Below are 27,383 nucleotides of genomic sequence, written 5' to 3'. Positions count from 1 at the left end.
CGTTCCTTTGTCTTTTTAAAAATGTAGTCCAGGCACAGTATCCAGGTAGGTTGTATTGAGAACTATTTGAACGTTCATTTTGTTATCCTAAGTGGGAACGGCAAATGTGACAGTACTTAATTAAGTGCTTTTGGGAATAGCAGGCCTGTGTTGTTTTCTTTTTTGGCTAGGTAATTGAAGCTTAAACACTGCCTGAAATACCACCCCTACTTCCTAATCAAGCTGCCCTATAAAAACTGTAGGAAAACAGGCACGCAAAGAATCTCTATGAACGGGTTGAGACTGAGTATAAAATGTGAAGTGTATTCCCCTAGTAAAACTGCTTAGTCAGATTTAAGCCATGGTGCATGCAAAAACAGTAGTCTGTGATTTCTGTGTATCAAATAACATCATCTTTATTTCCCAATGTATGATGCTCTTGTGTTTTCAAGAGGTAAGGAGGCGCGTGTGTATGTGATTGTGTATGTGATGGGAGAGAGGGAGAGCGCAGTAGAGAGAGAGCAAGAGAGAAAGAGAGAGAGGTTGTGGGGGGGGGTCGAGCAAGCAAATGAGAGGTAGAGTTAGAGAAAGTGAGAGCAAGCTGAGGCACAGAGCTGACTGAGAGGAGAGAGTGGACAGGAGAGGAGCTAAGGCTAAGCATGACAATCACTCCCTCACTCTCCGGTGTGTGATGTGGTTCGATTCCAGGAGAGGGGCTGCTTATAATTCTCTCATTGCCTTTGCTTTCTCTTCCACATTGTCTGCAGCTTTAACGCATGGTAAGTAAGCTCTTAATTGCTCTAGCTACAACCCAAGCCTTAATAGTAATGGAATACAGAACTTCACGAGTTATTCAGATTTCTGTTTATATGTCAACACATAATATACTCTACTATACACTGACATAAATACATTTTTTTTTTTTATGACCCTTTTCTGAATTTAAGTGTAAAGATAATGTAGTTGAAATTATGCCTTTTCCTTATGACTATTTCGTATTTCATTTGCCATTGACTGCGTGACCATGTGGTTTTAAGCAACATGGCGAGAACATTGAAGTAACAATTTACATAAAAGGCTAAGTGAACACAGCATGAAAGCCTCATTTCACTTGTAAACTAACCGTTAGTGCTCAACTGATATGTGAGATTGCTGTGTTTTTGTTTATATACTGAATTAGCTGTTTTGGATGTAATTCGCGTCCACTGCAGCAGCGTTGCTGTGTTATAGTGTCTTATTGATTTTTGATTGGGGGAACATCTTGTGCACAGTTATGCTTCTGGGTTGGGTCACCTGTCTGTTGGTTAGGGTCGGGGCACACTCCAGCTCCCCTCACAAGACAGACTAGATGTTTCATGGATACACCCTCACACATCTCTTGTTTAGAAGAGTGACATTAAAAGAACAAGAACATACAGTCATCTGTATTTGTTTAGAATTGATTTAATCTCGACATTTAATGTTAACCTTTTTATATTGAAATACAATTTAGCGTTATTTACGTTATTGCACATTTAAAGCATAATCCCTTTGTGGATTAATACTGAAGAGGTACAGTTGTGTTTTAGCATTTTGTCATGTCATTATCTTATGGTTTTGTGTGGTTGATGTATTATGTGTTTAGAGACCACATGAAGTGCTTATTTGGGTTGGAGTTCTGTACAAATTGACAATCAGTGCAAAATGAACATGTGTATTTCTATTGGTACAACTGTTTGGTCTAGGTTCTAAATATGATTAAAATGTGGTCAACTTGAAAGTTATTTTTGTGAGGGACCTCTCTGTTTGTATATTGAAGCTCAGACTTTTTAAACAGACTGTGATGCAAACTGTATGCTAAGTTCACCCAAGCTGTGACACAAAGAGACAAGCATGCCTTTACAGCTTGTGCTGCGCAATATCTAAGTTGTGTGTGTTGTGTTTCTTGACAGGTATAAAAAAGGACGACCATACAAGGAATAGAAACGCCTAAGACTCAAACGTTTCCTTTCACAAGACCTCTGACACCAAAGAAATTGATTATACTTAAGGTTTGGTTGTGCATTTGAGAGAGAGGGCGAGAGAAACCAAGAGACAGAGAGAGGCACCCATAATCAAAGCTGGAGAGCAACAGTGAGAGGGAAAGGGAGAAAGCAACAGAGGAAAATGTGTCTATCTTGCAACTTCGGCGACCATCATCACAATTTAATACGAATTTGAAAAACCACAGCGCTGCAACTAATCTGTCTTCTGAGAAAGGGGAGGCAGTGAGCGAAGGCCAGAGACTTATTATTTATTTTATTTTGTAACACTGCTGAAAAGCCATATACAGTATTGTTCTACAATATTACTGTGCTATTATTTATACAAAAGCGGTCAATAGTCTGATGTTTTATGAATCAGGCCTAGTTTTCCTGAGCTATTCCAATGGCCTGAACTTTAGGTTCAGTCCCCAACTGCCTTACCTTGACCCTTTTCTTTGATGATGTAAACACTATCATCTCTCTGCCTGCCTTACATTTCCCTCTCCTACTGAAGCCAATGCACAAACAAACTGACAGACTGGAAATGGAGGCAAGCCAACCCGGTTGTTGAGGCCTTCAGTTCGGATGATTAGATCGGATATACCTATACTTTTCCTCCTGATCCGGAAAAAGGCCCAGAAATAGCCCTCAAGTACCTAGACACACTCCGTACCTTTACTCACCATCCGGTTTACTCCTGAAACAAAGCTACTAATCAAAAATGGCTGCTGGAGTTGCAACATGGATGCCCTTTGCTCGGGCAGCAGCCGTGGGCTGGCTACCACTGGCCCAACAGACCATGCCCAAGCCTCCTGTGGACAAAAAGAGTCGCAGTGATGAGATCCTGTTTGTTAATGTGAGTGGACTACGCTTTCAGACATGGAAGAACACCTTGGACCGTTACCCAGACACCCTTCTAGGCAGCTCAGAAAAGGAGTTTTTCTACAATGAGGAAACTCAGGAATATTTCTTTGACAGGGATCCAGAGATGTTCCGCCATATACTAAARTTTTTTCGAACAGGCAAGCTACATTACCCCCGACATGAATGCATTCAGGCTTTTGAGGAAGAGCTTGCTTTCTATGGCATAATACCGGAGATCATAGGTGACTGCTGTATGGAAGAGTACCGGGATCGCAAGAAGGAGAACCAGGAGCGTTTGGCTGAGGACACCGAGGCCGAGAATGCCGGAGACGCTCCCCTGCCCCCAGACGCCACATTACGAGAGAGGCTATGGAGGGCCTTTGAGAACCCTCACACAAGCACCATGGCCTTGGTTTTTTACTACGTCACTGGCTTCTTCATCGCTGTGTCTGTTATTGCCAACGTTGTGGAAACAGTTCCCTGCCGACCAATCAAAGGGAGTATAAAGGACCTGCCGTGTGGTGAGAAGTTTTCAGTGGCCTTCTCTTGTTTGGACACGGCCTGTGTGCTTATCTTCTCCTTCGAGTACCTCATGAGGCTGTATGCCGCCCCCAGCCGCTGTGATTTTGCGCGTTCGGTGATGAGCGTGATAGACGTGGTAGCCATCTTGCCCTTCTACATCGGCCTTGTCATGCCAGAGAATGAGGAAGTCAGTGGGGCCTTTGTCACCCTGCGAGTCTTCCGGGTGTTCCGTATCTTCAAGTTCTCCCGTCACTCTCAGGGGCTGCGTATCCTGGGCTGCACGCTACAAGCCTGCGCCTCGGAGCTGGGCTTCCTCCTCTTCTCTCTCACCATGGCCGTCATCATCTTTGCCACCGTCATGTTCTACGCTGAGAAAGGCACCAAGGGAACCACGTTTTCCAGCATCCCCGCCTCCTTCTGGTACACCATCGTCACCATGACAACACTGGGGTAAGTGTTTGGATGTTGTTATACTACTTAACCTTTATAAACTGTAGAAGTATCATAACCAGTTCCATATCAACTTCTACCACCCACATACTGTGTTGCTTGAATATGAAATGGTGGTACTAATCTCAGTAGAATCAATTGAGAAATATCTTGGACTGTGAATGAGTCATTTTAGTTCTTCAATCCCCTGTCGTCACCTCATCTTTACACTGCTCTCAGGTGTCACACACTCCAACACTCTCCCTGCAGGTGTGTTATGAATGGGAGAGTAATGGCTTGTGTACTGTGAATGGGAAATGAATGGTGTTAAGAAGATTTGACAGCCCACTCCATGCACTTGGTGTGAACGACCAGGGTTTAAGAATATTGTCTTCAGTTTGTATTTGAGATCGAGTAGTACAAAAATCCTGTAACCTTATTTAATTTGACATACGGTTTATTGTTATGTAATAGTGTTCTGTGCTGTACAAAGATGCAGAATTTTATATGACAGTTCCCCAATGTAGGGAACCTGTCGCATCGTTTAATTTGGTTTGAAAACATGTCATCATTATTAATTCATCAAAACCTTAACAAAGATAATTCCTGAAATAAAAGCAGTGGTTTGCAGATGAGTATCTTACTGTGATGAAGGGTAGTTAAATAGGCAGAATGAGTGCAGGAAAAGGGATATTTAAGGGACCTCAGATGAGCTGCATCCTGTTTCAAACTGTCCTTCATCTGACTACCACTGCGGCAGAGACTACATGTTGTTATGTTGATTGAGGACTCATCTGTTGGATTATTTCAAGTGCAGCTGGGCCACAGGAACAACAGTACCCCAGTGAGCCATGGTCCTCGCCCCTGTCTTTTCCCAGGCCTCTTTCTCCAATACGTCCATGAGTAATCCGGCTTGTTTTGATGGCAATCCCCCAGGCCATTAAACTCAAAACAGTATGTGTCCAAGCACTAAATGGGCTCAAACACAGCACAGATGCTTTTACTACCGTCTCCATGTTGCCTGACAATCTTCTGGCCCCATTATGATTTCTACTTCAAACCAACATGAGTCTGAGACGATCCAATGTATTGACATGTAGAGTAGAGAGATAATGTACCATGACGCCATACAACTTCATGCAATCTCCTTGATTTCCTCTGTAGAATTACAGTCATCCGGTTGTAAAATATCTGCGTTTGAAGATGGCTGTTTAAATTTCAGATAGGCCATTTGGCACTCCTAGAATGGATTAGATGCGTGGTTTTGGCCTTTTAATGTAGCGCCTATGGTGTGGATTTGTAACATATATCTCTGTGTCCATCTTATCTCATGTTGAATTACATGATCTAAAGCTGGCTTATTAATGTAGCTTCACCCTCAGGTAATGATGTAGCAAGAGCTGCTTGATGAGCAGTGTAGCAGCCTTGCCATCAATGGACAAATAAGCTCTGTCGGAGGGACTGCTCGAGGTTTCTGTTTATCACTGCAACAGCATCATCTTTCCATTTGATTGATGGAGGTGGAGCCTTTTTCTGTGTCAGTGTGTAAACGATAAGAACCAAGGAGAGGAGAGAAGGGAGTGCTCCCTTGCCCTATTGTTTCCATCCCCCGAATCCACTTGACACATTTAGGTGTGATGTCATTATGGCATGTTTTGAACTTTGGATCCTGCCATTGTGTGGAGGCCGTCTGAGAGGATGTAACAATGTAGATGTATGGCAGTGACATTTCTCTTCTTTTCAGGAATTGATTAAAGGTGAAAGGCAAAGGACACAATCTATAAAAACATAATGCTAATGCTAATTTAGGCTTCATTAAATAAGCCTCAATAGCATTTTTGTCTATCGCTACATTTTGGCTGTCATTTCTACTTTTTTGTGAAGATGTCATGAATGACATAATTTCAGGTCAAAAAGAAAAGAACAATGGCTTACTGCAAGCAACACAAGCTACAGGCATGGTTTTTGTGAGTCCTTTTCTGGATCAGAAAGGAAAACAGAAATGATACCGACATGATGTGAGAAGGCACTCGTATATTTGGGGAATAAACATTTATGACAAAAATGATCACTCATATGCAGATAGATATGATGTAGTTAGTTCGCTAGCTATAGCCAGTCAGCGAATTCCCGATCAATGTGATGAGGCTGCCATTCAAATAGCTAATACTAGCTAGCAAGCAACATTTTTGAGTTAAGAAATTGTTGGATGACACAACACATGTACAACTAGCTAGCTAACATTCATATCCAGGTAACTGCCAAATAAAGTAAACATCAACATAAGGTGTCTTAATTAACGTAATAAACATATAATTACATTTAGCTAGCTAGCAGAAATATTGTTTCCCAATAAGTAATCTAGGGCTGCATTCCAAACACTTAACAGACTCAACCTCTCACCTTAGCCCTCAAATTAAGTGGACACTTCTGATGACGTATCATGATGTCTGATGAGCTTACACTTGCAGGTCAAGGGGCAAGGGAGGAAGGAGTGAATTTTAAATGGACCGCCCTTGCCTGGAAATTCGTCACTCATTCGTCCTCCGACGATTGTGTTTTCTGCCACTGGTAGCTTGTGCGTGCTTTATATGCGCTACAGTCAATTATGATTGCATGGTTACTTATATTAACTATATAATTATTAATATATGTCTACTGTATGATAGCTAGCAAATGAATTAGCTAACTAACGTTTGCCTGCCTAGCTGGAACTTCTGAAGAAGGAACATTTTTATTTCTACAATTTCCAAAAGCTAACCAAACAAAAACATCATTACTTTTACGAGACGTGTTTGTGCATTAGTAGCACAATTTATAACTTATTTACATTTGTTTTTACTTACACTTGTATGTTGAGGTTTTACGTTTTGGCTGACTTTTCTTAGCGGATGTATAATCATTGCGAATTGAATTATTGGACGTTTCAGTCCCCGAAGTGAACATAATTGTACACTCGCAAACTCCATTTAAAACTAGGGCTGTGGGGCTTACGTTGCAAACTTTCCTTGCTTGGCTAATCATTTGGACCGACGACAAATATGGCCTCGGGGATTCCCCCAAGGGCATAAGGCAAGGGTAAGTGGACGAGGTTGTGTCTTTTCTGAGTTTGAAACGCAGCCCAGCTTTGATGCTGGCTTCAGCCAACTAGCTAACAAGCTATCCAAACTGTGGCTAACTACTACATGAAAATCATTTTGCTGTGGTATTTCTGATCAAATGTTACCATATAGCTAGACCCTTTATTAATGGAGTGAATAGTAGTGCAGTGTTAACCATTTCAGAGGGAAGAGACTCAGGAATGGAGACTACTGTGCTGTAGCTATTCTATGATATATGCTGCATTTTTTTGGTGCAATTATTGAAATATATAGAAAGTAAAGATATATTCTAACATTTTGGCATTATACTGTAGTCTACTTACCAAATATACTTTAACAAGAACATTTCATTGGCTTCTGCCAACCCGATGATTGTATTTCATTGCACCCACTCTATCCTCTCAGGTTTGGAGTATGTCAATGGTTATATGACACTATCCTCCCAAAATGGAAACATGCATAATTTCCCCAAATCCCTTATTCATGCCGTTTTCTCTCAGGATTCTAGTTCAATTGAAGAGAAAAAGAATTAGAAAATTGCGTTCTGATGATGACTGTTACACTATTACAAAACATATGTTTTCTTCTATTTACGAACATGTTTCTAATTATGGTATTAGCATTGTTAGAGCAGACTGATGATCGATCACTCACTGATGTTCAGACTTCTTTGAAATAGCTTAATGACACTGATTTTGGCCTTAGTTTGTCTTAGCCAGATGTAAATTCAGTACTGTGCTGTAGTAGAATGTGTATACGGAAGAGGAATTTAATACTGTCAAAAAACGGTTATCAGCTTGCCAAGGAGGTTTGATCTGGCAGAATTACAGGCAGATTACAACCATTCCCTAATAGTATAAGGAACCACTCCTGCTTCGATTAGAACGGTATACTGTAACTCTCAATGGTAATGAAAAAATGTTGAAATTGTTCATGTGTTATGCTGGCATGGTTATAAAATCTCCCGTAATGTATTCTGTTCAGGCTAGACTGATGATAGCTTGTTAAACGTTATACTTTAGTCTTTAGTCTTAGTTAGCAGAAAGATTGCAAGTCATGTATGCTGATCCAAGCATAGGGGAAAGACTCGGAGACTCCATTAAATGCACGTTTCTATTTGCAATTACTTGACCCTGTTTCTGGGGCAACCGACTTGATTCCTCATTAATGGGACTTCATATCGAGCTTTTTTCATTCCCATTTTGACCTTGACCTATTCCCATCCAGCACATTGGCCAATAGTTTAGAAGGAAAGGAAATAAGTATTCAAGATAGCGTAGGAGGAAATAACTAGCTGTGAAAACCTGCCCACAACATGTAGCAATTATTTATAAACTTTGAATACAACCAATATTCTTATTAACAAATAGTTAATATTGATACAGTATTTCTAGATCTTGCATACCTTGTTGATAGCGAAAACTGTCCAATCCCATCAGGAACAGGTGAAATACGTTTTAAAATGTGAAATACCTTATTGACTTTGATCCTAATCCTCAATTTCAGTTAAAAGACAAGCCTCTTTACTCCCGTTGCATCACTTTCCCCTTTCTTGAGTAATTCARTCCCAATACACTTCAGTCACCATCTGTTATTATATTACGTAAGTGCCTTTTGGGAGCACCGCTGTCCTTGAACAATAGTAGGCTGACTGACTGGGCTCACCAACTGTTTTATAACTCAACATGTTTTATAACTGAGTGCAGATATCATTCGTGACAAATTGTTGGATCTGAATGTGTAGTTTTGACCATGAGCTCCTTTGCATGAGATTGGGTTTAGTATTTATGAATAATTGTATTATCTTGTGATGTAACCTGGCTTAATCCTAATTTCTGAATTATGTGATACTTAGAAATTGCCTTCCACTAGCCAAATACTGTACTGTACCAGACGGCCTGTCTTGTCTACCTGCTGGTGGTATTAARATTGCTGCTGGAGGTCGAGGAGACCCATAAAGAGAATGATTCTAGTTGACTTGAAATTAGTTTTCTTTTCTTTTGTTGAAGAATGTGATTTTGAACCATGTCAGCGAAGTGCCATGTGTTGTATGATGTTTCATATTGGTCTGACCTTTTGTCCCCAAACTGCTCTCATTCACTGGATGGCATGACAAAAAGTGTTCCTAGGAGCCAACACTTCTCAGAGGGAGAAAGAGAGGGGCAGAACAGCCTGTGCCAAAGCAGCAATCTAACATTCACTATATATTTTACTTTCTGAGACTGTTCTGAGARTGTTGACTGTTTGTCAGGGCATGCGAGGGTTCATTTTTCATGGAGGCATATCTAAGCCGTTTTATATACCATTATAGTTTATGCTTATGCTGCCARTTTGACAGTACTCTGCAGTTTGACAATAACAAGCTATTCATAATCTATGGAAAAAGCAGACAACTGGATTTTCTCCAGATAACTGGATTTGTTGACCCGTAAAGGTCTACAGGGTGCATTGAGCAGATTAGTGTCATGAAGGCACCACCCATTGACACTGAACTGCAAGTTGGGAGTCAAATGGTCTGCTGTACAGTATGCTACTTTCTCTGGTCTAGAAAATTGGTCAATGGAAATGGAAAGGATAATTGGTGTTAGGTTAACACTCTTGTTATAACCCAGTTGTTGTAGAATARATTCAGTYTGCACTGTGCAAATGCGAAGCTGAGTTGAGTTCTTTCAGGGACCATTCTCAGGTCACAGCAATAGAAAGAGAATTAAAGTTGTTTTGTGGACTATGACGAACATTGAGAATAAAGCACATAGTGAGGAGACGTGGCTCCGTAGAGGATTCTACTCCAAAGAAGGCAACATAAGCAAAACACAACAGACTGAAGGTATTGGCCCTTGCCTTATTTCATATCATGAAGTGGTATACTTCTGCACTCAGGGAGTTTAACAGTGACTGAACCGATGGAGGGGTAGGCATCTACTGAACAAAGTATCAACTGAATAGTCCATTGAGGCCTTCTTTTATTTAATGGTACTGTATACTGTAAAATCAATCACAAAGGTGATCTCTATGTTGTTTATATGTACTGAACAAAAATKTAATTATAGAAATGTTCCATACGCACAAAAAGCTTATTTCTCTCAAATACTGTGRACAAATTTGTTTACATCCATGTTTGTGAACATTTTCTCCTTTGCCAAGATAATCCATCCACCTGACAGGTGTGGCATATCAAGAAGCTGATTAAACAGCAAGGTCATTACACAGGTGCAGCTTGTGCTGGGGACAATAAATGGCCACTCTAAAATGTGCAGTTTTGTCACACAACACAATGACACAGATGTCTCATGTTTTGAGGGAACATGCAATTGGCATGCTGACTGTAGGAATGTCCAACAGAGCTGTTGTCAGATAATTAAATGTRAATTTCTCTACCATAAGCCACCTCCAATGTCATTTTAGAGAATTTGGCAGTACATCCAACTGGCCTCACAACCGTAGACCACGTGTAACAACGCCAGCCCAGGACCTCCACATCCAGCTTCTTCACCTGCGGGATTGTTTAAGTAGACTAAATACATCCTATGCTGCTCTTCCCCTTTTCTTCTTCCTGTAGTCTATGAAGCTTTGAGTTGACTTCCTCTCTAAGTAATTGGAGTGCTCACAATTTTGGACAGGCTCTCGCTGTGGCCCTTCTGCCTTCTCAAGCTGACCTATTTACTGGCTATGTGGTGGGATGACAAAGCTGACTTATCTTCCTCCCAAGTCCCCATCTGCCTCGATAGTGTCCACACCACACCTCTCCCCGTGGAACTCTCAGGAATGGGCAGATACTGCACAGCTGCACCACTCAGACTCTGTCTCTGAATATCTCTCTCACTGAGGCAGAGAACACAGCCACTGAAAAAAAATAACTACAGCGAATACTCTCATCAATTATTTTCATTAAGTTTCCTTGCAATTCTAAGTGCCTCTCRGAATGTCATGCGCCCCAGTGTATATTCAAAGTGTATATTCAAATATTGAAATCCTCTATATATTGTATATATATTGTATATTGAAATCCTCACTTGGCTAAGCTATCATTCTTTTGWTTCCATGGTTTTGTGTTACTTGAGAACATAACACTTGCATACACGCACACATACATATGTAGCCTAGCCGAAATATGAGATTGTGAGTTATTATTAGAATATAACTGAGCTCAACCTCCACATTAAGATGAAAATAACAAGGATGACCCTCACATAGAGTGATTCATATTCATTTGTTTAAAATGGGAGCTTCTTAACTCTATGCATAGTACCCAATAAATAACACAACATGCTAAAACTGCAATGCAATGGTTTTGTTCTCTGCTCATTGTTCATATTGTGTCTGTACTGTGTGTTTAATATATATGACCCACATATTACTACACTAGATAGCTCTGGTTTATTAGACGCATGAGCATGCTCTTTATCTTGTTGAGCTCCATGATCGTGTCTAATCAATTTAACACTCTTACTCTAATTGTGCCCATTCTGTGGTTRAAGATCCTTCATGTATATGGTTATTATGATGCTTGTTTGTTGTCTTGAGGGGTGAATATGGGGATTCAAATCATTACTTTATTCAGCAGCCCCAGACCACATTTTCACCCCATTTCACTGTAAAAAGATGCAAGAGATCACGTCTTGAGTAAGATTCTTAGTCTCTACTCAGAGGGTTTTGTTAGATGACAAAATGTTAACATTGACTTCTTCTGCACAGCTATTTCAATAAACAACTTATTTTGTGTATTGTGTATATACAGTAAATGGCTTATATTGGGTATTGTAGACTAGGTTGATATGCAGTTCTCTTTTCAGAGGCGATGACTTTACATAGCCTTTATCCTCATTATGTATTCAGAGGGGATCATCTGAATTGTTGGAGGACAACCTGAAATTATGTTAATCCAAATTATTGGACTATATAAATATCCTCAATGAAAAAATATCAACCACTGAACTTGTATATTGATTTATCTTGAAAATTAGGGAGCGACCCATTCATTTGGGAATAGCCAAGGTATTTAAAAATAGGATTTATCTATGGAGTAAAAATAATGAATCTAGCTATTGTCCCCAAGGCATGGCACTACAGTTTACAATAATAAACACTTTGAAATATCTTAGCACAGGCCATAATTTAGCTAGCCTACCATTGAATTGTAGTGGTTGTATTTTGAAACTTTTTGATCTGATAGAAAAAGGATTGGGAAAGTCTGTTAATAACTAGGTAAATACCTAGTAATAAAAAGTAAATATACTGTATAGTAGCTATTTACTCCCAAACGTACTATCTAGGAATAAAGCAAGTAAGTACTTCATACTTACTTTGTGAATACAAAGTAACAAAATGTAATTACAGTGCGTTTGGAAAGTATTCAGACCCCTTGACATTTCCCAAATTTTATTCGTTATAACCTTTCTCTAAAATTGATTAAATTGTTTTTTTCCCTCTCACAATACCCCATAATGACAAAGAAAAAAGCTAAAAATAATACATGCAAAAATAAATGAAATATTACATTTACATAAGTATTTAGAACCTTTACTCAGTACTTTGTTGAAGCACCTTTGGCAGCGATTACAGCCTCAAGTTTTCTTGGGTATGACGCTACAAGCTTGGCACACCTGTATTTAGGGAGTTTCTCCCATTCTTCTCTGCAGATCCTTTCAAGCTCTGTCAGGTTGGATGGGGAGCGTCGCTGCACAGGTATTTTCAGGTCTCTCCAGAGATGTTCGATCGGGTTCAAGTCCACTCTTGCGTTGTCTTGGCTGTGTGCTTAGAGTCTTTGCCCTGTTGGAAGGTAAACCTTCGCCCCAGTCTAAGATCCTGAGCGATCTGGAGCAGGTTTTCATCAAGGATCTCTCTGTACTTTGCGCCGTATATCTTTCCCTCATCCTGACTATTCTCCCAGTCCTTGCCGCTGAAAAACATCCCCACAGTATGATGCTGCCACCACCATGCTTCACCATAGGGAGGGTGCCAGGTTTCCCCCCAGACGTGACACATGGGATTCAGACCAAATAGTTCAATCTTGGTTTCATCAGACCAGAGAATCTTGTGTCTCATGGTCAGAGTCGTTTAGGTGCCTTTTGGCAAACACTAAGCGGGCTGTCATGTGCCTTCTACTGAGGAGTGGCTTCTGTCTGGCCACTCTACCATAAAGGCCTGATTGGTGGAGTGCGGCAGAGGTGGTTGTCCTTCTGGAAGGTTCTCCCATCTCCACAGAGGAACTCTGGAGCTCTGTTAGAGTGACTATCGGGTTCTTGGTCGACTCACTGACCATGGCCATTCTCCCCCGATTGCTCAGTTTGGCTGGGCGGCCAGCTCTAGGAAGAGTCTTGGTGATTCCAAACTTCTTCCATTTAAGAATGATGGAGGCCACTATGTTCTTGGGGACCTTGAATGCTGCAGACATTTTTGGGTACCCTTCCCCAGATCTGTGCCTCGACACAATCCTGTCTCGGAGCTCTACGGACAATTCCTTTGACCTCATTGCTTGTGGGACCTTATATAGACAGATGTGTGCCTTTCTAAATCATGTCCATTCAATTTAATTTACCACAGGTGGACTCCAGTCAAGTTGTAGAAACATCTGAAGGATGATCAATGGAAGGAGGATGCACCTGAGCTCAATTTCGAGTCTCATTGCAAAGTGTCTGAATACTTATGTAAATAAGGTATTTCTGTTTTATTTTGTTTTTTTTGCAAACATTTCTAAAAAACATTTTTTTGCTTTGTCATTATGGCGTAATGTGTGTAGATAGATGAGGGGGTGAAATTATTTGATCAATTTTCAAATAAGGCTGTAACGAAACAAAATGCTGAAAAAGGGAAGGGGTCTGAGTACTTTCCAAATGATGGATGGAAAAGTCAGTTATAAATTATTCTGTCCGAGTTAAAAACAATTTATCATCCAATAGGCTTTCATAAAATGTAAATTATCCTTGCCCATGTAGAAATTCTGTAAGAGCAATGTATATGCCAATTACTTGATGGTCCGACAGCATTCTGTCCCCTATCAACACTTTTTAAACTTTTGGTGCCAGCGAGAATGACATAAGAAGGTAATCAAGACGACTTGCTTGATTGAACCTCTGCCATGTACAGTTGAAGTCAGAAGTTTACATACACTTAGGTTGGAGTCATTAAAACTRGTTTTTCAACCACTCCACACATTTCTTGTTATCAAACTATGGTTTGGGCAAGTCGGTTAGGACATCTACTTTGTGCATGACACAAGTAATTTTCCCAACAATTGTTTATAGATTATTTCACTTATAATTAACTGTATCACAATTCCAGTTGGTCAGAAGTTCACATACACTAAGTTGACTGTGCCTTTAAACAGCTTGGAAAATTCCAGAAAATGATGTCATGGCTTTAGAAGCTTCTGAAAGGCTAATTGACATKATTTGAGTCAATTGGAGGTGTGCCTGTGGATGTATTTCAAGGCCTACCTTCAGTGCCTCTTTGCTTGACATCATGGGAAAATCAAAAGAAATCAGCCAAGACCTCAGAAAGAAAATTGTAGACCTCCACATGTCTGGTTCATCCTTGGGAGCAATTTCCAAAAGCCTGAAGGTACCACGTTCATCTGTAAAAACAATAGTATGCAAGTATTAACACCATGGGACCACGCAGCCGTCGTACCGCTTAGGAAGGAGACGCTTTCTGTCTCCTAGAGATMAACGTACTTTGGTGAGAAAAGTGCAAATCATTCCCAGAACAACAGCAAAGGACCTTGTGAAGATGCTGGAGGAAACAGGTACAAAAGTATCTATATCCACAGTAAAACGAGTCCTATATCAACATAACCTGAAAGGCCGGTCAGCAAGGAAGAAGTCACTGCTCCAAAACCGCCATAAAAAAAGCCAGACTACGGTTTGCAACTGCACATGGGGACAACGATTGTACTTTTTGTAGAAATGTCCTCTGGTCTGATGAAACAAAAATAGAACTGTTTGGCCATAATGACCATCGTTATGTTTGGAGGAAAAGGGGGAGGCTTGCAAGCCGACGAACACCATCCCAACCGTGAAGCACGGGGGTGGCAGCATCGTGTGTAGGGGTGCTTTGCTGCAGGAGGGACTGGTGCGCTTCACAAAATAGATGGCCTCATGAGGAAAGGAAATTATGTGGATATGTTGAAGCAACATCTCAAGACATCAGTAAGGAAGTTAAAGCTTGGTAGGAAATGGGTCTTCCAAATGGACAATGACCCAAGCATACTTCCAAAGTTGTGGCAAAATGGCTTAAGGACAACAAAGTCAAGGTATTGGAGTGGCCATCACAAAGCCCTGACCTCAATCCCATAGAACATTTGTGGGCAGAACTGAAAAAGCGTGTGCGAGCAAGGAGGCCTACAAACCTGATTCAGTTACACCAGCTCTGTCAGGAGGAATGGGCCAAAATTCACCCAACTTACTGTGGGAAGCTTGTGGAAGGCTACCCGAACGTGTTTGACCCAAGTTAAACAATTTAAAGGCAATGCTTCCAAGACTAATTGAGTGTATGTAAACTTCTGACCCACTGGGAATGTGATGAAAGAAATAATATGAAAGAAATCATTCTCTCTACTATTATTCTGACATTTCACATTCTTAAAATAAAGTGGTGATCCTAACTGACCTAAAACAGGGAATTTTTACTACGATTAAATGTCAGGAATTGTGAAAAACTGAGTTTAAATGTATTTGGCTAAGATGTATGTAAACTTCCGACTTCAACTGTATATCTCACTAGGTCAGGATAATTAAGCCTCCATATATCCACTAGTTCCAATATAGCTGTGATATTCGTGATTTGCTTAAGTGCATGATGGTGATATTTTTTGTGTCATTTCCTTACGGTCCATTTTGGTATTTAAAACCATAGAATAATCTCCCACCATAATAATAGAGTTGTGTATTGCTTGTATGTTTGATAAATTATTAATATATTTTCAAAGAAGCGTGAATCATCATTATTGGACCGTATAGATAAATGAGCCAAATCTGTTTAGGACCCAATAACATATTTCTACCTTGTGGATCTGTTTGGACAATTTGCACACTCAGATAAAAATTATTGTAATTAATATCATCACCCGTTTTGATTTCTTTGCCCATTGAGAAAGTATATTTCACCCCCCCCCCCCCAGTCCTTTTTCCACACAACTGTCACGATCGTCATAATAACTGGACCAAAGCACAGCGTGATCTGGGTTCCACATCGTTTTATTATTAGGTGAAACTCACAGCAAAACGAAACGTGATGCTACTATAGTGCTCGCAGGCAACTATACATAGTCACGATCCCACAAAGCACAAAGGGGAAATGGCTGCCTAAATATGATCCCCAATCAGAGACAACGATAAACAGCTGCCACTGATTGGGAACCATACCAGGCCAGCATAGAAATATAAATCACCTAGATGACCCACCCTAGTCACACCCCGACCTAACCAACATAGAGAATAAAAAGCTCTCTATGGTCAGGGCGTGACAACAACTTAATCTAAAATTGTTGAATGAGTTTCCTGTAAACAATAGATGTTATATTCCTTCTCTTTTAGCCATGTAAGTACTGATCGTATTTTCATATTATCTGCTAAGCCATTACAATTACAACTGGCTATACTTATTTCACTATTCTATTTACCATAATGAGATATAAGTTTKTTTTCTATTTATCATAATATATGTTTGTAAACTTACCATTTAAATGTACCATAATGATTGAGTGTCCATATAGCTGTACCATGATATTTGCATTGCTACTAAGTAAACCTCTAATTGTTCTCCACTATTCCACCCACTAAAACCTACCCCCATCCGAAGTTGGGTTGTCGTCCCAGTGACCGACAGACCACCCCCGTCCRCCCGGATCCCAGGGCCCCCGAGAGACCGGGACCCATTCTTCATAAAGAGCACACAGTGCCACTCACAGAACAGAAGCAGATCAAAAGCCTTTCTAACGCCCTCAACTCGATTTTATTATATAGTTATTTAAAAGATATATACTGTATATAAAAAATCTTGCATATCTTTATTTCCACAATTAATGAATAATATGTGTAATAATGTAGGCAGTTCAAGCGAAGGATTGTTACCTATAACCAGGATTGACATTACAAAACAAAATATTATCATTCATCCTATATTGTCCCTAACATCATTACCCCATAGCAACAGATGTGGGATACATACACACACACACACACACACATACACACATCCACACACACACATACACACATCCACACACACACATACACACATTCATATACACTACCCACACTTCCTCCACAAATAACCACAAGCTCAGATGTTCAACAGTTGTTCCATCCCCGAGCCCAACTCAAGAGAAGACTTGATGTGAGAATGCATATACAGCTGTTTGGGAAGGCATGCAAAATTGAGCAAGAATGAAGAGATTTGATTAACCAATGTCAAGTCCTAGCTGATGGAGCTCCGATACACCCCCTTCCCCTGAAACATACAAACGCTGGTCCCCTGTTGTGACCATTCTCCCAAGCATCTCTGTCCAGTCAGACCTTTGATTACTTTGTGCCACCAGAGCCACAATAATTTGCCCCCTCTCTGATTGTCCGAGTGTGACCCCCTCCCCATGGGTTACTGCAGTTAGTGTTGCCAGCACTGCCACTACCTGGGTGGGGGCACCCCACCGGAATCACCACCGGCTAGGTACAAGGTAGTCATTAGCAGCTTTGAGAATTTCCTTGTATATTATGCTCTCCCATCAGGGGGCTTTGGCTTTGTAGGACCAACCCTGCCAGGCAGGCTCAGAATCTTGAGGGAGCTGTGCTGCTCTAGTGGGTCTCTGACCACATTCATCTTTCTGATTTGGCTGCGTATAGGCTACTTGCAGTAGGCCTATAAAACAGAGAAGGACTTCTACTTCGTGTATGGGTCATTCAGGTGGGTGTCTAGGGTATAGGGTTGGGGACCGTTCCATCATGATAGGACAATAAATAAATCAACTATATTTAGAATGTATTTTATTTGCACAAAATGGAAAGCTCACTGTCACAACCCCTGCTCATAGACACACATGGGCTCTGGCATTTGCAGCCATTTTCCTTTTTCTCTGACTTTTCCAAACACAAAACACACACCCAACCTTCCATCACAATACACCCGCACATACCCACATACTGTGCCTTCTATGTCCTCTGTTTTTATCCCTACCATGTTGAATGACTCTTGGCGTAATGCAATTGCTTGACTGGCGCGAGGGAGATTTGCCCAATAGGCTATCGTTTGCTAACTGCAGCAGCCACCCAAACGATTTGTTCTCTAGATTCATTTTTGGTCGAGTGTTGAGCAGAGACAGACTGTGTATGTTTTGGTTCTACAAAGCTGTGTCCATCGATAACATTCAATAATGAATTGATTGCATTCATTCTTGCACCATGCAATCATTTATCAGTTCTAAACATGTCTTTTCCTTCTCTATGCTGCCTGCAGCGTGATCTTTTTTCTGTGCGCACATGATAGACAGGTGGTGGTCAGAGCATGTCTCTGGAGCCACTGAGCCGGAGAAGCGTGCATTAATCCTGCTGTAGAATTCATTGCGGCCAGCAGGTCAAACAAACAACTAAAAGCAGTCTTTCATAGTCAGGACTCTAACCTTTTGGGGTGTGATTTGGTTGGCGTGGGGGGCCCCCCACCTCGCAGCAAAACATTTTAGTGGCCCCCCTCTTGACAGTGGAGAGAATATTTATTGTTTTAAAGTTCATTTCCTACAATTCTACACATTTTGACATGGAGAGTAGAGAAAATGTTGCAGTTTTTAGTAGATTTTCCTGTTTTTTATAGATATTTCCACACCGAGGTTGGAATAATAATGTGAAATTGAGAACCCTTTAAGTGTAAGAGCTGTTTGAAAAGACCTTCTGAAATTTCAGCTTGTTTTGGTGGGATGAAGTTTTGGCCTTCCATAGTGACATCACCATGCGGTAAATTAGTTAGTTAATAGACCAATAAGAAAGAGAGTTCCGAACCTCTCTGCCAATAACAGCAATTTTTCCGTTTACTCCTCCCCACTCAGACCACTCCCAGACAGTACAGTCCTACCAAAATTCTTCTTTGAGAAATTGCTCTTTGCTAAAAAGCTATTTTTGTTTATTTTTTACAATTTTAATTGAAAACAATCAAAGTAAGGTACTTAATTGTTACCATTAATTATTTGATATTGAGATAAAAACAGCTGCATCGGACCGTTAAAGCTAATTTCCTGCAATTCTACCCATTGATATCTGAGTGAGAATGACTAACAAAATCAATAGGGGTCCCTGAGGGTCAGGGCCTGGGCACGTGGCCTGCGTTCCTGGTCGGTATTCGGCCATGATTACTACAAGTTATGTGATCGACACTTTTCAACTATGACAAATTTAGAAAATTACTTGACCCAGAAGTGACTAGTTAGTGTTGCTACAGTACCAATACACTAGACCAGGTATTTTCAAACTGGGGTACGTGCAATGCCATTGGGGGTATGCCAAATAAAAATGTGATTCACATTTTTTTTTAATATAAAATATATATATTTTAGAAGACAAATAAAAATGTCTTCACATTTTCTAAATGTCCATTTATATTTTCCAACGGGGCTATACATATGCTGAGGTTTTCTTCTCYCCTGATTAGCCTCGTTTCACTGCCAAAACTAAAATGAAACCATCTAGTGTTCAGCGAAATAACAACACAATGTCAAATACAGGTAGCCTACTCAAATAATTAACATCTAATCACATTAACCGTTACTCTCTCGCAAAAATTCCACTAACGGTCCGTATGTAGCCAAACGTAGCTGCTGCTCATTCTGTTTGCTCAAAAAATGATAAATGATTAAAAAAGTAAGGCCCGCATCCATAGAGACACATACCAGCTCTACTGGTAGTTCTGCTACTACCAGCAGTACTACACCTGCACCTGTCGATGAAACAAGTTGTTCTGCATCCACGAGCACATCCAATGCTAGCATCAGTAATTCTATGTTTGTTGTTAGCCCAGCTAGCATGGACACTGACAATTGTGAATCTGATGCAGCCGAAGAGCTACTACCCCCTTACCCGGGAAGGACCGAACAACAGACAGGGACGTTGGACCATCGAAAAGGCGTAAAGATGATGAGAACTACATTAATTTGGGGTTCACTTATATTGGGAGTAGTGCCTTTCCTCAGCCACATTGTGTTATATGTGCAAAAGTACTATCTCACAACTCAATGAAACCTTTACTCCTGCGCAGACATTTAGAAACAAAACATGGCAATTTGAAAAATAAGGCACAGGACTTTTTTTTTGCGAGAATTATGATGACTTTCGAGTAGTAAGACATGTATAAAAGCAACAGATACCATTAATAAGAAGGGGCTAGAAGAGTCTTAAATGGCGAGCTACCGTGTGGCTAGGACAGTCAAGCCCCATACTTTTGTGGAGGACTTAATTCTTCCTGCTGCCGCGAATATGGCTGGGACAATGCTGGGGGAAAAGGCCCAAAAAACTATACAGACAGTGCCTTCATCAAACAAAACTGTTTCACGATGCATCAGTGACATGGCAGGAGATGTTTTGAAACAATTACTGCTTCGCATACAAGCTAGTGAATTCTATGCGTTACAGCTGGATGAGTCAACAGACGTGGTGGGCCTTGCACAGCTCCTGGTATATGTCCGGTCAATTAAGGAAGACATCCTCTTCRGCAAACCACTGGCAACCAGGACAACAGGAAAGGATATTTTTAATGTACTGGACAGCTATGTGACATCAGATGGATTTTGGCGGTCGAGATGTGTTAAATATAAAAATTATTGATTATTATTATATTATTATTTGTGCCCTGGTCCTATTTGAGCTCTTTGTCACTTCCCACGAGCCAGGTTGTGACAAAAACTCACAGTCATTCTCATGTTTAATAAATGTATCGTATAGTGTGTGTGTGTGTGGCAGGCTTACAATGATGGCAAAAAACAACAGTTGAGAGTGTGCTGACCCTGGTGCTAGTAGCTGGTACGCAGCTGGAGGTTGAATGTTTGAAGGGGTACGGGACTATAAAAAGTTTGGGAACCACTGCACTAGGCTATCTACTTTTAAATGTTACCCATGATATACAAGTCTGCCACAATCCAAAGCCATCCTTCTCTTTATAGCCTTTAAAGAGACATCATTTGTGAGTACATACAGTATATTGACTATCATGATGTGAACATTTACATGTTGTTATTGAGTTTATTTTGTGTTACTTTTACCAGAGTTAATAGATCTATGATCACATTATCCATCCATTCAAATTAATTATCTTTATCCAGGTAGTTCGGTTTCCACATAGAAATGAATGCAGTTCACTTTACTTGTTGTGCTAGCTTGTATGATTACATGATTGTACATGACTACAAATGTGTTTCTACTTACAGTATTCAGACCCCTTCACTATTTCCAATTTTTTTTACATTACAGCCTTATTCTAAAATTGATTGAATAAAACATTTTCCTCATCAATCTACACACAATCCCCCATAATGAAAAAGCGAAAAAAGATTTTTAGAAATGTTTGCAAATTTATAAAAAATGAAAAACAGAAATACCTTATTTACATAAGCATTCAGAACCTTTGCTTTGAGACTCGAAATTGAGCACTGGTGCATCCTGCTTCCATTGATCATCCTTCAGATGTTTCTACAACATAATTGGAGTCCACCTGTGGTAAATACAATTGATTGGACATGATTTGGAAAGGCACACACCTGTCTATATAAGGTCCCACAGTTGACAATGCATGTCAGAGCAAAAACCAAGCCATGAGGTCGAAGGAATTGTCCGTAGAGCTCAGAGACAGGATTGTGTCGAGGCACAGATCTGGGGAAGGGTACCAAAACATTTCCGCAGCATTGAAGGTCCCCAAGAACACAGTGTCCTCCATCATTCTTAAATGGAAGAAGTTTGGAACCACCAAGACTCTTCCTCGAGCTGGCTGCCCGGCCAAACTAAGCAATCGGGGGAGACGGCCCTGATCAGGGAGGTGACCAAGAACCCGATGGTCACTCTGACAGAGCTCCAAAGTTCCTCTGTGGAGATGGGAGAACCTTCCAGAAGTACAACCATTTCTGCAGCAGTCCACCATTCAGGCCTTTTTGGTAGAGTGGCCAGACGGAAGCCACTCCTCAGTAGAAGGCACATGACAGCCCGCTTAGTGTTTGCCAAAAGGCACCTATAGGATGAGAGAAAGGAGAAAGGAGATTCTCTGGTAAGATGAAACTAAGATTGAACTCTTTGGCATGAATGCCAAGTGTCACGTCTGGAGGAAACCAGGCACCGCTCAACACCTGGCCATTACCATCCCTACAGTGAATCATGGTGTTGGCAGCATCATGCTGTGGGGATGTTTTTCAGCGGCAGGGACTGGGAGACTAGTCAGGACCGAGAGAAAGATGAACGGAGCAAAGTACAAAGAGATCTTTGATGAAAACCTGCCCCAGAGTGCTCAGGACCTCAGACTGGGGTGAAGGTTCACCTTCCAACAGGACAACGACCCTAAGCACACATCCAAGTCAACGCTGGAGTAGCTTTGGGACAAGTCTCTGAATGTCCTTGAGTGGCCCAGCCAGAGCCCCGACTTGAACCCGATCTAACATCTCTGGAGAGATCCAGAGATCCAGCTCCCCATCCAACCTGACAGAGCTTGAAAGGATCTGCAGAGAAGAATGGGAGAAACTCCCCAAATATAGGTGTGCCAAGCTTGTAGCGTCATATCCAAGAAGACTCGAGGCTGTAATTGCTGCCAAAGGTGCTTCAACATTGTACAGAGTAAAGTGTCTGAATACCTCTGTAAATATGTTTAAGTTTTTTTTATACATTTGCTAACATTTCAAAAAAACTTTTTTTGCTTTAATCCATTTTAGAATAAAAGTCAAAGGGTCTGAATACTTTCCGAATGCATTGTACCTCTGGTTGATTTTCAATAAGTTTCACTCTGAGTTGTGTGCTTGACTTAATTGTGACGCTTTTGTTTTTCACTTCGACAAAGTCGATCACTTTGTTACATTGCACTGTAATACACGTAAGGTATTTGGTTTTTACATTGTATAAGCAACAGCTTCCTTTTCAGCCCTCTTACCTCGTACTGTACCTACCCTTTAAGTGTGAAAGTGCTATCATGTAACAACAGGGTAAGATCACGTACAGATTTTCTGTCGTCTTAATGGGACAGTCATCCAATGTGGTGGTATTTCATAAGTAACTACGTTGTATCTACCTGGAAACAGACAGCTTTTATTACAAACATACATGGTAACTAATGGCAAAGTACATAGAAACAACATGAGAGAATYGCCAATTGTCATACTTCAGTAAAAAGTAAAGATACCTTAATAGAAACTGACTCAAGTGAATGTTTTAAAATATACTTAAGTATCAACGGTAAATGTAATTTCTAAAATATACTTAAGTTTCGAAAGTAAAAGTATAAATCATTTAGAATTCCTTATATTAAGCAAACCAGACAGCACCATTTAAAAAAAAAAAAATGTACAGCTAGCCAGGGGCACACTCCAACACTCAGACATKATTTTCAAAGGAACCATGAAGTAAAAGTAAAAGTTGTCAAAAATGTAAATAGTAAGTAATATACAGATACCCCCCCCCCKAAAAAAAATACTTACTGTAAGTAGTATTTTTAAGCATTTTAACATCACTGGAGAATAACAGTAGCTTTACATCCCAGAATGCAGCTTGATTCTATACTGCATGAGAAGATATCTTGGGGATTATAACATCACTGGAGAATAACAATGTCGGTATGATTGACTTGACAGTATTTTTGTGGTTAATACATGGTAATAAATAAACAATATATCACATACACTACCGTACAAAAGTTTGGGGTCACTTAGAAATGTCCTTGTTTTTGAAAGAAAAGCAAAAAAAATTGTCCATTAAAATAACAACAAATTGATCAGAAATACAGTGTAGACATTGTTAATGTTGTAAATGAGTATTGTAGCTGGAAACAGCTGATTTTTTATGGAATATCTACATAGGCGTACAGAGGCCCATTAGCAGCAACCATCACTCCTGTGTTCCAATGGCACGTTCTGTTAGCGAATCCAAGTTTATCATTTTAAAAGGCTAATTGATCATTAGAAAACCCTTTTGCAATCATGTATAGCTGAAACCTGTTGTGCTGATTAAAGAAGCAATAAAACTGGCCTTCCTTAGACTAGTTGAGTATCTGGAGCATCAGCGTTTGTGGGTTTGATTACAGGCACAAAATGTCCAGAAACAAATACCTGTCACGCCCTGACCTTAGAGAGCCTTTTTATTTCTCTATTTGGTTAGGTCAGGGTGTGATTTGGGTGGGCATTCTAGTTTTTTATTTCTTTGTCGGCCGGGTATGGTTCCCAATCAGAGGCAGCTGTCTATCGTTATCTCTGATTGGGAATCATACTTAGGCACCCTGTTTTACACCCTAGTTTGTGGGATGTTGTTTTTGCACAGTTTCTAGGTAGCCTGCAGAACGTTACGTTCGTTCATTCTTTTGTTGTTTTGTTGGTGTTCATCTTAATAAAGAAAGATGTACGCTTACCATGCTGCGCCTTGGTCTCCTTCTAACGACGGACGTAACAATACCTTTCTTCTGAAACTCGTCAGTCTATTCTTGTTCTGAGAAATGAAGGCTATTACATGCGAGAAATTTCCAAGAAATTTAAGATCTCGTACAACACTGTGTAATACACCCTTCACAGAACAGTGCAAACTGGCTCTAACCAGAATAGAAAGAGGAGTGGGAGGCCCCGGTGCACAACTGAGCAAGAGGACAAGTACATTAGAGTGTCTAGTTTCACAAACAGACACCTCACAGACGCCTGTTGACGTTGAGACTGGTGTTTAGAGGGTACTATTTAATGAAGCTACCAGTTGAGGACTTGTGAGGTGTCTGTTTCTCAAACTAGACACTCTAATGTACCTGTCCTCTTGCTCAGTTGTGCATCGGGGCCTCCCACTCCTCTTTCTATTCTTGTTAGAGCCAGTTCTGCGCTGTTCTAATGGGCCTCTGTATGTCTATGTAGATATTCCATAAAAAATCTGCCGTTTCCATGTACAATAGTCATTTAATACATTAACAATGTCTACACTGTATTTCTGATCAATTTTATGTTATTTTAATGGACCAAAAAATATGCTTTTCTTTCAAAACATGGACATTTCTAAGTGACTTCAAACTTTTGAACAGTAGTGTATGTTGTGACTAGGTATTTACATAGTAAGTACCTTGTACTTAACTATAAGGTTCTCAATATTAACCTTTGACACAAAAAATATACTATATAATAATTACATGTTGTTTGTATTTACTAATTAAGTATAGAGTACGCACTTGCTTGGTTCCTAGTAAGTACGTTTGGGACTAAATATGTATTTGTATCCTTTTTGTTACTAGGTATTTTCTTAGTCATTACATAGTAATTACATTGAAACATCATACTGTATAATGCATAGCTTCTGAGAAACATCTATCAAAGGAAATTATATCACTTGTTCCATTTTGAATTCAAAGTTTTGATAAAATGTATAGATTCTAAAGATTTAAAACTTTTCCTCATGATGACAGTGAAAAGTTAACACATTTTAAACATCTTTTGTACTGCCCAAAATATGTTCCTGATAGCCTGAGCAAGTTCCCCTCCCTGTCCTGCCCCCGCCTTTTCCACAGTCAGTAAACACATTAACGAGAAGATGCCTTCCTCTCAAATATGCTGGAAGAAAATCGATCACCTCTGCATCGTTCAGCATGCACTCCCATTCAGTCACAGACTCACATATCCACTTACACAGAGAACAAGTACATGTAAGCAAGTACACATCTATTTACAACAATACCATACACAGATACAACACTTATGCCATGACTTGGACATTGAAGAGTATGTGTAGCAGCCAGTACAGTGGCATATGTCAAGTTGTAACTCAATTGGCAGTTGAAATATGCACATTGGATGATGTTTTTACATTTCTTCCAAAATCAATCCACCATATATCATCATCTCTATTGTCTGCTGCTGTGCCTAAATAAGAGGAAGACATTGGCAGTCCTTAACAATGCCTGATACTGCCAACCCACGTTACAGCTATTGGACAATGTTGATTTAACAAAACAGACTCTTTCTGAGACACTGTTTACAATTCTCTACACTCAAACCAAACAGGAAACATAGAATGTTATGACATATCTCTCAACAGTTACAGTAGGCATTCTCTTTGACACACTTACTTGCATACAACAGTGTAGTGCAGAAAAGGACAACATTGTGACGTAGGCGCTGATTACTTCCTGTGTTTCTCCATCTGACTCTCACAGGTGAGGTAGCCTACAGCACTGGTATTTTGGTATTTTCCACCTTCTACTCCCTCCTTAATTCTCCACTCTTCCTCCTCCCTCTCTGAAGACAACTTTGTCAACCACTTTGAAAAGAAGTTGAAGACATCTGCTACTCATTCACTCAGCCTATTGAGTCCACTGGTCTCACTCATACAGAAATACCCTGCGCCTTGACTTCTTTCTCCCCTCTCTCTCCAGATGACATCCTGCGACTAGTGAGGTCTGCCCGCTCAACCCCATCCCCTCCTACATCTCTGGAGACCTTCTCCTATTCCTCACTTCCCTCTTCAACTCATCCCTGGCCACTGGCTGCGTCCCCTCTGACTTCAAAATGGCCTGAGTTTCTCCCCTCCTCAAGAAACCAACACTCGACTCATCTGATTTCAAAAACTATCCCTTCTTTCTTTTCATTCCAAAACACTTGAGTTTGCTGTCTCTGATCAACTTTCTCGGTATCTCTCTCAGAACGATCTTCTTGACCCTAACCAGTCAGGCTCCAAGACGGGTCACTCAACCCGAGACTGCACTTCTCTGTGTCACAGAGGCTCTCCGAACTGCCAAAGCTGACTCTCGCTCCACTGTTCTCATCCTCCTTGATCTATCCACTGCCTTCAACACCGTGAACCATCAGATCCTCCTCTCCACCCTCTGGGCTGAGTGTCTCAGGCTATGCACACTCTTGGATTGCATCCTACCTGGCAGGCCGCTCCTACCTGGTGACATGGAGAGGATCTGTGTCTTCTGTGTCTGCACCACATATTCCCACTACTGGTGTCCCCCAGGGCTCAGTTCTAGGCCCTCTCCTCTTCTCTCTATACACCAAGTCACTCTGCTCCGTCATATCCTCACATGGTCTCTCCGATCATTGCTATGTGGATGACACTCAACTACTTTTCTCCTTCCCCCCTTCTGACACCAAGGTGGCAACACGCATCTCTGCGTGCCTGGCAGATATCTCAACTTGGATGTCGGCCCACCACCTCAAGCTCAAGCTCAACAAGACAGAACTGCTCTTCCTCCCGGGGAAGGCCTACCCGCTCAAAGACCTCTCCATCACGGTTGACAATTCACAGTGTCACCCTCCCAGAGGGCAAAGAACCTTGGCGTGACCATGGACAACACCCTG

The 27,383-nt window shown here is 40.7% G+C and overlaps 1 protein-coding gene across 1 annotated transcript in view; it reads left to right on the top strand.

The window, feature by feature from the left end:
- The first annotated feature begins 612 nt into the window (after positions 1-612).
- The window catches only part of LOC111966466 (A-type voltage-gated potassium channel KCND1), a 70,175-nt gene continuing 43,404 nt past the window's right edge, over positions 613-27,383 (top strand). The window contains exons 1-2 of the mRNA XM_023991110.2: positions 613-758; positions 1,911-3,818. Of these exons, the coding sequence (XP_023846878.1) occupies positions 2,704-3,818 (1,115 nt within the window). The 5' untranslated portion in view covers positions 613-758; positions 1,911-2,703. The remainder of the gene's footprint in view (positions 759-1,910; positions 3,819-27,383) is intronic.

Source organism: Salvelinus sp. IW2-2015, linkage group LG7, assembly GCF_002910315.2.
Source record: "Salvelinus sp. IW2-2015 linkage group LG7, ASM291031v2, whole genome shotgun sequence".
Taxonomy (NCBI): Eukaryota; Metazoa; Chordata; class Actinopteri; order Salmoniformes; family Salmonidae; genus Salvelinus; species Salvelinus sp. IW2-2015.
The sequence above is the reverse complement of the archived record's forward strand: the minus strand, read 5'-3'. Positions and strand labels throughout refer to the sequence as shown.